General features: G+C 34.8%; 1 protein-coding gene across 1 annotated transcript; it reads left to right on the top strand.

Annotated features, from left to right (window-relative positions):
- Positions 1-659: 659 nt before the first annotated feature.
- Positions 660-11,113, top strand: ppef2a (protein phosphatase with EF-hand domain 2a). Its single transcript, XM_053481418.1, has 17 exons — positions 660-881; positions 1,026-1,272; positions 1,799-1,926; positions 2,028-2,082; positions 2,562-2,737; positions 2,868-2,982; positions 3,636-3,682; positions 3,979-4,145; positions 4,240-4,276; positions 5,014-5,163; positions 5,978-6,331; positions 7,066-7,251; positions 7,525-7,667; positions 8,429-8,535; positions 9,581-9,744; positions 10,282-10,369; positions 10,489-11,113. Exons 2-17 carry the CDS (start codon positions 1,248-1,250, stop codon positions 10,710-10,712), a joined length of 2,166 nt encoding a protein of 721 aa, XP_053337393.1. The 5' UTR covers positions 660-881; positions 1,026-1,247; the 3' UTR covers positions 10,713-11,113.
- The last annotated feature ends 4,099 nt before the right edge of the window (positions 11,114-15,212 follow it).

The following is a 15,212-nucleotide window of genomic DNA, read 5'->3' as shown; positions in this document are numbered from 1 at the left end:
AATTTTACTTAAAACACTGCATATTTTGTTATAACTGCATATTTGAGTATAATACATGTGATTTTATTATTTTGACAAATATTACACTTATTGATTGATCACAATATTTAGCTTTTTTCTTTTTGCTTCATTGTATGTAGCTTGCAGAATACTTAATTTAAGATTTAACTTTAAATCTTTAACTTAACTTTAATGTTTAAGATTTAACACCACAAGTATTGTGTCCATGCATACACAACAGAGAAAACTCAGGGGGAAAAAGCTCTCTTTATATTTCTACAATAGTCTGGACCATTCTCGGGTAGCCTTTATGTTTTTTTGTAAGACGAGCTATAGCACACCATTATTATATTAGGTTTTGATTGGTCTAAAATTATTCTAAAGTGCACTTTGCCCTTGTTAGGGTCCTTGTGAAATGTTGGTGATTTACCAGCCATCTTACTTTAAAGTATGCAATACTCAGACACTGTGGTTTGCACTCTGACTGAAATAGGATGTAAGAATTGATGTAAGAAAAGCTTGCGCCACATTGATATTTTTTTAACTGCTTCCATTAAGAATGATGACAAGTAAAAGTTCACTGCATTTAGTTTGTGTTATGTTAACGGCTGTGTGACGCTATAAGGAAGATTAAGGACAATCGGCAGTTAGAGCAGGAACTGAGCTTAATCTGCCAGCTGGGTCTATTGACTGCAACTAAAAGGCGTGACATTTTTCTCCACTCTAAACTCATCTAGTCTTTAAAACAAAATCTCATATCTGATGTCTGTAGTTTATTTTAACTATTTTTTTTCTATCAGAAACTAACTTCTGCTTATAAGGAGAAGCTATGGGGTGTGGGGTTACAAAGGGAGGTCAATTCTATAAAACACATGACAAAGGTAATTTCAGTTTATCAAAAAAAAATGCTTTTTCTGTTTTTACAAAATTATATTTTTCCAAGTTATGCATAACATAATATGTGGACTTAAATTATTTTACATGGTATTAAAATAGCTTTTTTTATTTTTTGTCTCTTTCCCTAGATGGTAACGTCATTTCAGTTAGGATTTCAGGTTGCACATCTGGTCTTTACAATATGATAAATTCTAAATGTAGTAGAACAGATGTAAATAATTTAAATACAGTATACATTAATGATATGATATTTTAATGGAATGCACTGTTTCATAATAAAGTGTTTAACCTTTTGTTAGTTTATATGCGCCTAAACTAACAATGTACCTTGATAATTTTTCTACTTCTTCATGCTCACACATGTAGCTGCCATAAGTAAGTATTTAATAATTTTTGGTATCAATACCCTAAGTTAATAATTATTATTTTGAGGTGTAAGCTACAAATCTCTCTCCATGAACTGTACTCATTTGCTCAGTTAATGCTTCAGAAAATAGTGGGATATTAATGATCACTATCCCCGTCCAGTTGTGCTTGTGAATCTGATTTACAGTAGTGTAGATACAAGTTGTAGGATTGTATTCAAGTAACATCTGCACAAAGTTGCTAGAGGTGAAATGAGGTTGTTTCATTCTGGGAAGACATAGATGCAGGGTCACTGAACCCGTACTGGTTACATCACCGTTGCTGAGCTTTCTTTATTGATAGTATTAAGCTGTTCACAACAGCCGAAAGGATATGCTCCTACAGTGTCTCTGATAGTTACAGTTTTAACACAGTCAACACTGTGAACATTTTCTTGTAAATGTGATAGCAAATTACAATTTTCAGATGTGTCGTAGAGAGATACGTGTGTAGTTGAAAATATTTGCTGAATCCTGTGTGTTTCACCACTGTAAAGCAATAAGAGCTGCGATTCTGATCCAGCGCTGGTATCGCCAGTATGTGGGCCGTGTGGAGATGAAGCGTAGATACACCTGGAACATCTTCCAGTCCATAGAATATGCTGGAGAACAGGACCAAATAAAAGTAAATAGTAGCACACATATATTAGACAATGCCAGACTGTTCGTTTGTGGAATATTTAATGGATATTGTTTTTGTTTATTTTTTTTCACTTTTTTACCTAGCTGTATAATTTTCTTGGTTATCTCATGGACAACTTTACGCCCTCAAGCAATGAACGTAAGGTCACTGTGTGTGTGTGTGGCAAAGTAGGTAGCTTTGGCATGTCCTGGCATATTATTGTCTTTCTTGTGTTATTGTCCCTCCTGTAGTAATTCGACTTTCCTCCGAGTTCTCTGGTTTCTTCAACATGTTGATGGACTGCCTATTTAAAACTGCCAATTGGTTTGAATGTGTGTGAATGTGAGCATGCATTTTGCTTTCATCTTCATGTCCATATACTCTGGATCGACTGTATGGTCTAGATCCAGGATTCTTTTCAGGATTACTAAGGAAGAATACATGTGTGTATAATTACACAAACATGTCCTATCTATTATCTATAAAATATACAAAAGGAAAGTTCTTCCAGTATTTTTAGGTTGTCTTTTGAGAGAATGTGAATTGTTTCCTTAAAAAATGTATGTACAAAAGTTTCCTACAAGGAAATTATATATTTTTTTGCTCTGTGAGTTACAAATAAATGTTTCATTATCTAGGAAAATTGATCTCCCACATCTTCAGGGAAAATGAAATATGTCGAGATGTTGAATGGGAGAGATACTTCAGTTACACAAATATCGATGTTCCAGAAGTCTATTCAGGACCAAGGCTTACCTTCCCACTAGATGCAAATCAAGCTGCTGATCTTGTTGAGGCTTTTAGAAACAAACAAGTAGGTAATGCACACTCACACACTGCTTTTCACTTACCTTTAATTATCTATTGTATTTAACATACTATATAAAATGAAAATGAATGTAGCTATATATGTGCGTATATGTATTTATGTTTTTGCAAAGTAGCAGCTCCACTCTCGTTATGTTCTCCAACTTCTTCTTGAAACTTGGAGGCTGCTTAGAGTTCTGCCAAATATCAACCGTATCTCCACCTGCCATAGCAAAGAAATCACAATATGTGGTGAGAAAACCTGCACATTGTTCTTTTTAAGTACATCTTTCTTTTATTAGATATCATGTTGTACATATTATTTGTTTTCTCACACTCATAAATTTTTTCCATGTATATATATATATATGGGGTGTAGAATTGATTGTGCAGAATAACAGAACCGAGTTATAAGAGAAAAGAAATACCTTTATTTCTGTATATAATGTCGTACTACGCTAATTCAGTGAGAAAGTTGTCTCAAAAAACTGGAGCCATGGTTGGACCTTACTTCTGAGACACCCTGGCCTCCTAGGAATTCTTTTAATAGCCATTTTAGGAGATTATATAGAGAAATAAAGATTGTACTGTAAGTTCAGGCTTAACTTTTTTCTCAGCACTATATATATATATATACATATATATACAGTGTATATATATATATATATATATATATATATATATATATATATATATATATATATACAGTGTATATATATACATATATATATATATATACAGTGTGTATATATATATATATATATATATATATATATATATATATATATATATATATATATACAGTATATATATATATATATATATATATATATATATATATATATATATATGTGTGTGTGTGTGTGTGTGTGTGTGTGTGTGTGTGTGTGTGTGGCTTAACTTAGGGGACTTACATGGACAGTTAGATGACCTGCTTCTAATCTTTTACAAAGTAAGTATAGTACCCAAGGAGGGATCCTTTTGCCATGTAAGTGTGTTACTTGGTTAAAGTGTTTAGCTTAAGGTTGATTTGCAATTACGTTTGTTATTGCTCATTTCAATACTATGGAAAATGATGTAGAAGCATAAATATCAAACTTTCCTATCAGAGTACTTCTCTGACTGTACAGGTAAGAAAACATGCAATGCATAGTTTAAATCGGGTATATTTTTAGGGCATGTCTTATGATTGGTATTAAATTACAAAAACATGATTTACAACATTTTATATTGTTTCTTAATAAGTAGAATGGGATGCCATCTCCTGAGAAGCCTTATGTATTCAATGGCGACTTTGTGGACCGAGGCAAGGACTCAGTTGAGATTCTGCTTATTTTATTTACCTTCTTATTGGTATATCCTGGAGAGGTTCATCTGAATCGAGGAAATCATGAGGATCACATAATAAACCTGAGGTATACTATTCACCATAATAGCCAGAAATACTGTATATACAAATATATTGTCTGTTTTATTTTCTTAATTTCACTATAATTGTGTTGTTTGAAGGTATGGCTTCACCAAGGAAGTACTGAGCAAATACAAGGTACATCTTTCGAAATTAAAGTTTAAAATTTCCTGGCCTGGTATCCTGGCCTCTCATGGTATATTGTTTGCCTTGCTATGGTAGTAACTTGAAGAAAATCTCAATGCACTTCAACATCAACAAAAACTGCAAGCAGCTCCCTCTGGTGGTGGCTGCCAGAATTCACATAAACAGTTTTTTTTTATTTGCTGAGATTGAGATTAGAATTCAATCCCTGTTTGGCTGTTTTGGATAATTTGTTCAAATATGTTATATTGGGTGGTTGATTTCAGCAAAGGTTAAAAAAAAAACTTACATTAAAATGCTTTAAAATGCTAAGAATATCCCATTCTGCACTCCCATTCTGGTGCACCAATAGTAACTGTTATTTTATTACTTTATATTACTTGATTAAATTTTTATAACAACAAACAGATGCTTTTCTTTTTGCTAATCTCTGGTTAGATACTAAGATGACACGTGATTAACAGCAGATTTCCTCAAAGTTTGTAATTACAATTTACCTATATAAACAATACAATTATTTTTTTAGATACCAAATGTGATTTATAAAACAATTTAACATGATTATTTACACATAATGTTTTTTTTTTACTGTACAGTTTGCACGTTATTAGGCATTGTTACAGGTCCTGAGATTAATTTCATGAGAAAAATTATTTTTAAAGCACAATATTTTAGGCCATCATTGTTTTGCCTTTAATCTGATTATGAAGGTAATTTTTCATGTGTACCAGATGCACGGTAAACGAATTCTGAAACTGCTGCAGAAGATATTCAGCTGGTTGCCCCTGGTAACAGTGATTGATCAGAAGGTGCTGGTCGTCCACGGAGGGATCTCAGACAGCACAGACCTGGCACTGGTGGCTCGACTGGCCAGACATAGAGTGAGTCCAAAAAACAGTAAGCAGACACAAAGACTGTGATCTAGATTGGTCATTGGGTTAATTTAGCAATTCATGTCTGAACTCATATGTACGGTAATGTTACTGCCATGCTGACCCTTTCAGAAAAAGCTAGCATTACATGAATACTGTTGAATTGATGTTTCACATTATTATTTTTATTTTATATTTTATGGGATTTTTTCATCTGTTTATTTTTACATGTTTTTACTTAGATTTTTTTAAACACATTTCATTTTGTGATTTTTGACTGTAAATTTTATTATTCACATATTTTTCCACCTGTGAGAGGTTTGCACATGATGCTTTTATTTTTACATCTGATTGTTTCACGCATTATTATTTAGTTTCGATGTGATTTTTTTTACCCATACAATTGTTTTATTTGCATGTTTTGCAAAGAATTAATTTATTTTCACAAATTTTGTTTTTCACATAATTTTATAAGCAACGTTTTTCGTTATTGCACAACATGCTTACAGTATGTTTTTGCATAACATGCATTTGTTTTGACATCTCTTTCTTTTTTTCGCTGGCTGCATTCATCTTAACATTTGATTCTTTTTTTACATTTAAATTTATATAAAAATTTTCATGTGTAATTATTCATATATTTTATTTAACATGTACAGTATTTACATAAGTGCACAGACACAATGACAAAGTCTGGTAATTATGTTTTATTTAGCATTCTTGTGTATTTAGAAGAAAACGCTACTGTAATAATGTTATATTTTGGAAAAATTTGCTAGTTAATTATATAGTTGGTCTTCTGTTTTTTTTTTTTTTTATCCAGTATGTATCTGCTCTGAGGCCTCCAAAGCAGAAGAGCAGAAGGTCTATCCGGCCCTTGGGCTCAGAGATGGACGATGAATTGATGAACTCTAAGCACAGTATTATGAAAAGACAGGCCTCTCTTACCTATTTCAGACCCTTACCTTCTCGGGAAAATTTCCAATGCCGATCTTTGCAAGATTTCTCGACTACAGTGGCTCGGACTATGGAGGAAAAGCTCAAGATTCAACATAGGCAGACGAGATTAACCCAGCCTGGCAGCAGCATGTCCTATAGACATTTTAACGAGTCCACGTCTGAATCAGCCACAGAACCCATCAACATACCTGGCAACATCAGTAATGAGTGGAAAGAGGTGGATTACTTTTTAGAACCAAAAGCACGTGAACACCTGACCACTGAACATCCTGTTCCAAATTATGGTCATTTATATAAGCTGGCCACAATTTGCTCCTGTAATAGTGCAAAGGTGCATTATTACAGTGTCAGGGTGCACTATTACAGGAGCAAAGTGGGGCTAGCTCATACTGTATAAATGCAGAACACTCAAGTTCTTCCCCATCAGTCCTGGCAAACTATGGCTTCTCAGACCTTGGTTTGAGATTGCAAGGACATTATTATGCTAGAACATGTGTGGGCTTTTATTAGTTCTACTACAGCATTCCGAGTGTCTTTATTTAAGACAATGATATTTTTTTTTTAGCTTTGTAGCTGTTTGGGGAAGAAGGTGTGAAAGTCGGGTGTCCATATACTTTTGGTCGTTAAGCCGTCACATATTTATCAAATAGCTTATGTCATGTTTCCATGTTTTTGGCTCTAGATTTTTTCACTGTGTTTACGCTGTGTATATTATTTATATAAATATATATATTAGAGTTTTGAGTACAGATTTGGCACATATATTATAATGGGCTTGGAAATGTGTTTTTCAATATTAACTTTTCAGAGCTAAAATGGTGTCACCCAAGGTTTGGCTCTAGACGCTTTATTATTCTTTCCTTGGCAAAAAAAAAAGTTTAGTCTCCTTTTTTTGGTAAAAGAGAAGTACTTCTGGTTTAGCCTTTTTCTTGTATATTTATATTACTGTAGATCTTGGACCTGCTGTGGAGTGACCCCATGACTAAAGATGGCTGCATCCCGAATGGGGTTCGTGGTGGAGGCTGTTACTGGGGCCCCAATGTGACTGAGGACTTTTTAAACAAACACAACATGCAGCTCATCATCCGCTCCCATGAATGCAAGCAGGATGGATATGAGTTCTGCCACAACCGCAAAGTGAGAGCTTAGGTGTACTGATAATAAACTAGATCGCTGTGTTACTTGTTTTGACAAATACAAAAGTTATGAGATGCTGTATAGAACCCCTTAAAAAAAATCTTTGATAAAAGATTTAGAAAAATCTTTAAAAAATCTTTGGCCACCCCAAGATAATAATTAGATAGTAATAATTTCAGGGCAAAGTGATTTTAAAACCTTAATATCAAACATTGATTTAGCATGCAGGTTACATTTTGATACTGATAATAATTATCATATTTGTGTCTGCAGGTCCTCACAATTTTTTCAGCCTCCAACTACTATGAGGTGGGCAGTAATAAAGGAGCTCTGGTCAGGTTAGGCCCAGATCTAGTGCCTCACTTTATCCAGTACCAGACCAACAGTAAGACCCGAGAGATGAGCTTCAGGCAAAGGTTATTAAATCAGTTTATTATTATTATTATTATTATTATTATTATTATTATTATTATGCATTTTATTTATATAGGCGCCTTTCTGGTGACCCAAGGTTGTCTTTCAGATCAAACAGGAAAAAATGAAACAGTAAAACCAGATATCATTGATGACAGAGATAACGTTGAATAGTAAGAGAAGATTAAAACAAATATTAAACGAAAAGAGGCAGTGTCATTATTAAAGACATTTTTTTTTATTCCGATTCAGAAGGAGGTTTAAATGGAGATTTAAGACATTTATGATTTGAGATTTGATGGCAGCCTTACATCATGTAGGATAAGCGTTTCTGAATAAATGGGTCTTAAGTTGAGTTTTGAATTTGGTTGGAGAATCTGTGTTACAGATGTTTTCTAAGACAGGGTTTTTTGGGTTTGTGTTTGTAAATTTTCTCATTCATTGCACATATAAATGTAAAAATGTAAAATTTGTCTTAAATGTCATTTACACGCATATTGAAACTCCAATACTGTTGAGCTGTACCACTTATGCCCTCTAGGTGGCGACAATTAACTATACCTGACTTTCCCCCTCAAATCTGTGTAATGTACTGTAAAAATTGCAAATGTTGTCAAATGCATGTAGAGATGTGTTTTCACCTTTTAAAGTGCTCATTTTATATATCTGTGGGACATCAGTTTTAGAAGGGAAAGCCATGCTGCTTCTTTGGTAACATTTCAGTACTTACTAAACAGTAATGTTGTATTTCTTTTCTGCTTAGTATCCGACGAACAGAGCACTCTGCTCTTAAAGTGCTGAGAGAACAACTGTTTGCACACAAGTCAGATCTCATCCGTACTTTTCAAGAATATGATGCAAAGAACACAGGTGCAGTACATTTTACAAACCACAGGGCGTAATGTCTTTGTAAAAAAAAACAAAAAAACAGGACTTAAATCTGGTGTGTGGTAATCAATCTTTAATTAAAGGAAAAGTACTTTTGGTACTTTTGGACACCATGTTCACATGTCTACCCCCTGTTCTTATGCTTAGACTAGGCCGTGATCTACAAGATAATAAGTACAAAGGCGTTGCCAGTATTAGGATGAAAGTTGAAGCTTCGGAACCTGATCTGTGTGAAAAGATTGTGTACATAAGTAGGTGAGAGAGCAGGACAGAATAAAGGACCTAAGATTTGCTGCATCTGTTGCAGATGAAGCAAGGGCCAAATCTGACCACCAGCACTATCATCAGGAAGTCCAAGAGTAATGTGGGAAACCATTGAGCAATGGGAGAATAGACCAATATGGCAGTACTTAAAAAGTCAAACTAGAATTTTTTTTAGCCAGCCATGGCATATTTAATTTAAGCATAAAGGTGTATATTAAAGGGGAGTGGTGGCTCAAGCAGCGTTGTTGATTGGGAGATTGGGAGTTTGAGCCCTGCCACTGTTGGGCTCTTGGGCAAGGCCCTTAATGACTTTATGAAATACCCAGCCACAGGGCACAGGGCATCCACAGTGCCAGCACCAATGCTAAAGAAATGGTGGGTTGTGACAAGAGGGGCATCTAGAGTAAAAACCTATGCCGGTAACTTGCAGAATGTTCTGATTTGGGGACCCCAAGTAAGGGGGAAAAGGCCAGGGAATAAATAAATAAAAGTGTATATTAAAATTCTGGAGTTTATTCTAAACAGGGCTTTTACATATACAGTTTGTTGCTGAGGAACAAATTAAAGCAGGTTATATAAAATCTGATTCTTCTATATTTAAGCAATATTAAGATTAAATGAGGTCCGTCCAATGAGGTTTCTTTATATAAAACTAAAGAAAAAAACATCCAAGGTACACGATTATATCTGTTATATTCGTTTAAACTCCTAATTATAATTTCAACGAGACTAGCAAACACTTTTCCTTTTGATCCATTCTCAGGTCTGATCTCTCTGAATGACTGGAGCAGTGCTGTAAAGCAGGTGCTACATCTGGAATTGCCCTGGAGAATGCTGCGCTCCCAGCTCCTCACTAATACCACCAATAACATGCTGGATTACCACAACTGGTTCAGCAACCTCGCTATAACAGAACCAAGCTGCCAGGTAAATGCTTGGTGCTTGGTATAAAGATGTGATTAGGCAGTCAGTTTTCAGTCTTGGATTTCATGTTTGTTGTACAGTGTAGTCGCCTTCCTACTCTGATACACCTGGTTTACTTTATATGCTCATTTACAAGACATAAAAACAAATCGTAAAAACAAATCGTATATTATAGTATTTCTTCATACTATATCGGTATTCATTTAAAATAATTTGAAACAAGAAATGCATGTGTCCGTTTAAGAACAGATCAAGATATTGATTACTTTTAACTGTTACTCAACACATTTCAGTAGATATTTGTGGTTGTTTAAATCCTGTCTGCCTTTTCTCAAGGAGAAGTAAAAGAAAAAGGTGAAGCATTATATCACAAGCAAGATAGCTAGTGGATCTAACTGCAGTTATGGCAACAGCTATGAAAAGACGTAACACATCTGTATCGTCTACGAATGAGCTATTTGATTTTACTTTGATGAATTATTCTCATGCATAAATACATTGTCATATGATTTGACAATGGCCATCTTTTTGTGTGTGCAGTACATTGAGCAGAGGCTACTGGAGGCGCTTTACAGGCACCGCTCCACTCTGGAGACCATCTTCAGAATAGTAGACACAGACAACTCGGGTATAATAATACTTTTTAGCCATCTGGCTTCAAGCTCACTATATCTGGTGTACCCCTATTTCACATATGTCTTTTTTGACCAAAAATGTTGCATTCATTAATGATCTGATTTTCTCTAGGCTTCATTTCTTTTGAAGACTTCTGTCAGACATGGAAACTGCTAAGTGCCTATCTGACAATGGAGATTTCCAGCGAAGCCATCAATGACCTGGTGGTCAGCATAGACATGAACAAAGATGGCTTCATAGACATTGATGAATTCATGGAGTCTTTTCGCTTAGTAGACAAAAACATACGCAGGCCAGAGGAACAGGAATTGGTAGTAGATGGTAATAGTAGTTAGTAAATAGACATCACAGTAAATGGTAACAGTTGTATATCTTTGCTTTAAAACAGTTATACTAATTGATCAGTATGTAGGCATGACCCAGGAATCATGATGATGACCTTCAGAAATGTTTGAAGGTGCCTTCTGTAGAATTTAGTAACTTTAGGGTTTTGGGACAAGTTACATTGAAGACAAGCTATAAATTAAACATGTGCACAATATTCTTAAAGCACATTCTAACCATTTATATCATGTATTAATGCTGTGTATACACAAAACTAGACCTTAAATTGTACTGCCTCTTCTTGCACTGATTCTAAAACTGTTCTGGTGGTTCAATACTAAACGGGAGTTTGACCAGACTACCTGGCTCATTCCGTGATAAGTGTAGAGGATAAGTTTAATGTAGTATAAACATTTTACGGGATAATCACTTTAGGTTTAATATCTTGAGTTGATGCATTTGCTGATGGTATTTACTGAGGACAAAAACATGCAAAGTGTTCATTGGTTTAAAAGAGACTGCATTGGTTGTCCTAGAATGTAGAACCATGGGTATTTATGCAAAATTCTTTGACTGTCTGAAGTTAGTTGTCTAGTTTTCATAATTATTTAATAAAGATTAAGATATATATTGTATACAAAGATTATTATGAGAAAGAAATTGAGGGAATTTGGTATTTGTTTTGTTTCTTGTTCATAGTTAGTAGGAAAGGTTTTTTAATAAACCTTTCAGCTAGGTTTTTCTTATTTTTCTTATATTTTTCTTATATTGTATATTTTGTATTGCACAGATATTTTATTCCTTCTTAGTTAAAGTTACTTTCTATTTTTTTTATATATATTTATTTCCTATTAATAGTCTTCTATTTTAAGGTCACAGGCAATCGTCTAAGCATTTCACAAATTCACTATTTCATTTGAATTTAAATGTTGAATTACAATCTCTCATATTTTAATAATCATCAAAAATCAAAAGTTTTTCTTTTTTTTTTCTTCTTTTTTCGTTTGTTTGTTTTTTGCAATTAACTACAAATTGTACCAGCTAATGTGGCATGGTGGTGACTTACAGCTTCAGGATCCTGGACTAGAGCCTGAGCTTAGGTTAGTCACCTCCTAAAAAGCTGTGAATTTGTATGTGCATGGTGTTCTGCGATGGACTAGTGTCCAATCTAAGATGTATTATTGCTTTTCACCCAGTGTTTCCAAAAAAGGCTTCATGTCCAGTGTTACAGAGTAAAGTTGTTCCTGGAAGTGTGACAATCTCAACATATGTGACTGGCGTGGTTAAGGACGTACCTTTTGTACATGTAGTATGCTGGATGTCTTGGACTAATTCAAGATTGATTATGTATATTTGTTCTAATTAATGTTTCACCTAGTGCAGGGGTGTCCAAAGTCCTGCCCCAGATCCAAATGCAGTCTGCAGTAGTATTTACAATAGGTGACCTGCCAACCAACGTAGTTTGGCAGCAGACTGTTATCACTATTAGCTAAGATAATCTTTGTCTTTTTGTCTTTGGTCTCTTTGTAAAATTCATATCCAAGATGAGAATAAGTCATAATTATATTAATAATCATAATTTACATTGAGGCGAGTCCAAATAATTAGACTTTAGCATTTACAAATGAATTATAAATTAGCATTTATGACATTGATAGAGGTCTTCTGCCCCTCAAACTTACAATTTGTGAATTAGGTATGTTTTTTATTTTATTAAGCTTGAAAGTAATAAATTATGGCAAAGTGGCATAATGGTTAGTACTGTGGCCTTGTACCTCCAGGGTCAAGCGTTATGTCCTGCTATGTTCCTGCTTTATGCCTGTGTGTGTGAAGATTTGTGTTCTCCCCATGCATAGAGGGTTTTCTCCAGGTACTCCTGTTTCCTCCCACAGTCCAAAAACATGCAGATTAGGCTAATTAGTGTCTCTAAATTACCTGTAGCATGTAAGTGTGCCCTACAATGGATTGGCACCCCATCCAACCCCACCTAGTTCTCCGAGTCCCCTGGGATAGGCTCCTCGAAAAGCTGTTTAAAGCTGCCTATGTCTTTTTAAGTACTCTTCATCCTTTGTTGGTTGTGCTATAACTTAAAATAAAGGACTCCAAAGCTTTGTTTTGAACTCTTGTGCACTCAGGATGCCCTGATGTAGTACTGAGTATCCTATCAGACTGGTATCAGCTTGGATCGGTTTAGGATTGCATCAGACATGTTTTTCCAGTTCACCCTCTTATCAATAACATTCATTTCATGTTGGGCTTGTCATTGACTGAATGACAATGACAGCAAGTCTTTTCTAGACTATAACAAGCAGCTTTTGTGTTTATGGTATTGAAATGATTATTTCATTTTGTGTTGCATATAGAATGAAATCACTAAGTATTAGATTAGTTCTAAGTATTGGCTCAAGCAAATGGAATTGATGTTTCCTTAATATAGTTTATTAATATTGAGCCTATATTGAGACATATTGCTTTATTAGATACAGTATGCAATATTTGCAGCAGCATTTTTTATTTGTAAACATCCAAAAGAAATGTCTGCTATTTAATCAGGATTTAGGACCAGAATAGTATAAAGTAAAAGCCAGTATTCCTCAGCGGCAGCAAGGAGTGTAGCATGTTTTTTTTTTTTTTCAAATCTGTATTTTAATATCTTAAATAATTTAAATAAATTGTGGCAAAGTGGCATAATGGTTAGTACTGTGACCTTGCACCTCCAGGGTCAAGCGTTCAAGTCCTGGGAGGAAGAAAATCTGGACAAGCTCTAAGAGATTTAATGATTCTTAGAAATATTAACCGTTTCACAACAGAAACAATGCATTGGAATCACAAAAAATAACAGGTCACATACAAATAAAAATTAAATGCATAATAGTTCATCTATTAGGTATTAAATAAAAATAATAACTGTTTAAATATATAATAAAATTATAATTATATGACACATTAAACGTGCCAGTGTGAAGATGGGCCTCATTTAATGAACAGAGCAGTGAGGTGAGTCAAAAGCATGGCAGCTTATGAGTGTTGGATAATTAGCAGTAATTAAGCACTTATTAAGGAGATAAAGTGTTGCTTAGGATGTTATAAATAATAATAATAATAATAATAATAATAATAATAATAATAATAATAATAATGTATCAGCTGTGTTTTCTTTCCAGAAGTGCTTTGGGGCTGGTTTTGAATGCTGTGTTTGGCAGGCGGTTGCACTCCACTCTTTCCAGTCCCGCGCTTCACCACTGAATCTTTTAGTGGTGCGCAGTACCGGAGTGTACATGCCTACTGGAACTCCTGCAATAGCCTAAACATTAGGCAATGGGAATGACATGGAACGAGGTCAGGACTGTACAGGGGATGTGGCTAAAACTCCCAGCTGAGAGTCAAAAAGTTGTGTTTTTTAGAGATTTTGTGTACAGCTCCTACACACAGTTGTGTCTCTTCCTCAAGTTGGTGGCAGGTTATTTATCGATTTTTGAGGAACTAAATGTTCACAGGAACGAATGCAATGGGCTCCGAGCCACCTTGGCCGGGATAATCATTCACGCATGTATGGCCTTCTTTAAACTGCCGCACCATTTCAAATGTTTTACTGTGGCAAAGAGGCTCTGTGCTTGAATGTCAGTTTTACTCTTTCATTCACAAGAAATTTCATCACAAATTCAGGCTTGGCTTGAATGCCCCTCGTAGCTTAACAAAAGCTTGTTTCCTTGTTACTGGGCACCATAACACTTCTCGAAACTTGTCATGTATACCTGATAAAACGACAATAGAGCTTCCCAGGCGGCAAAAGGGGAACCTAAAACCTAGGTAGTTTTTTATGGTGGGGCTGATCAGTGTACACATTGTGAGTAAATATGTATTCATTCACTTTTGTTTTGCTGTTCAAATTTGGAAACCTGGCCCATGTGGCCTTCTTGAGTTTTTGGCTGTGTTTGAGTTGTTGTATCATTGAAATCTTGGATGTCATGTGAAGCCCAAGAATCATTTATAGTATCATTTTGCTCCCTCTGCATTTTTCTGTGTTTGTGTTCATAGTTTCTTCATTCTCGAAACATGAAAAACTGAAATATTTCTAAAAAGCTCAAGTTATGTTTCATCTGACTGGAGTTCTGGGTTGTCCAAATGCATTTAGACACCTGTCTCTGAGAGAGGGTGTTTTTCTTGAGATGTAGGAATGAAAATTATTGCAGTGCAGTTTATTGTATAATGTTCATCATGTTCACAACCTGCATCTTGTTTCTGCTGCTTTCCACTCATCCTGCATCTCTTTTGGAGTAACTGTTGGCTTTTCTCTTAGCTTCTCAGTTATTATTCTGAGAATTTGTTGTGAAATACCCATACAGGGACAATAAATTTTGCTTCCATGAACTTTCCTCGTGTATATTAGCAACCCAGTTGTACTAACAATGATGTTTTAAGTCTTTGCTGTGACTCTGCATATAAATTCAAGCAAGTCTCATTTTTCATAAATAAATAGCAACTTTGAAAACTTTCCAGGACAAAATAAA

This window comes from Clarias gariepinus, chromosome 21 (genome assembly GCF_024256425.1).
Source record: "Clarias gariepinus isolate MV-2021 ecotype Netherlands chromosome 21, CGAR_prim_01v2, whole genome shotgun sequence".
In the NCBI taxonomy this organism is placed as follows: Eukaryota; Metazoa; Chordata; class Actinopteri; order Siluriformes; family Clariidae; genus Clarias; species Clarias gariepinus.
This window is presented reverse-complemented; position numbering and strand designations above follow the sequence as displayed.

Excerpts from the sequence above, each read along its gene's own strand:
- ppef2a (XM_053481418.1), top strand. The coding sequence starts at position 1,248 with ATGCTCACACATGTAGCTGCCATAA. Across the intron at positions 1,273-1,798 it reads CACACATGTAGCTGCCATAA|CAATAAGAGCTGCGATTCTG; the intron begins GTAAGTATTTAA and ends ACCACTGTAAAG. Across the intron at positions 8,536-9,580 it reads ATATGATGCAAAGAACACAG|GTCTGATCTCTCTGAATGAC; the intron begins GTGCAGTACATT and ends ATCCATTCTCAG.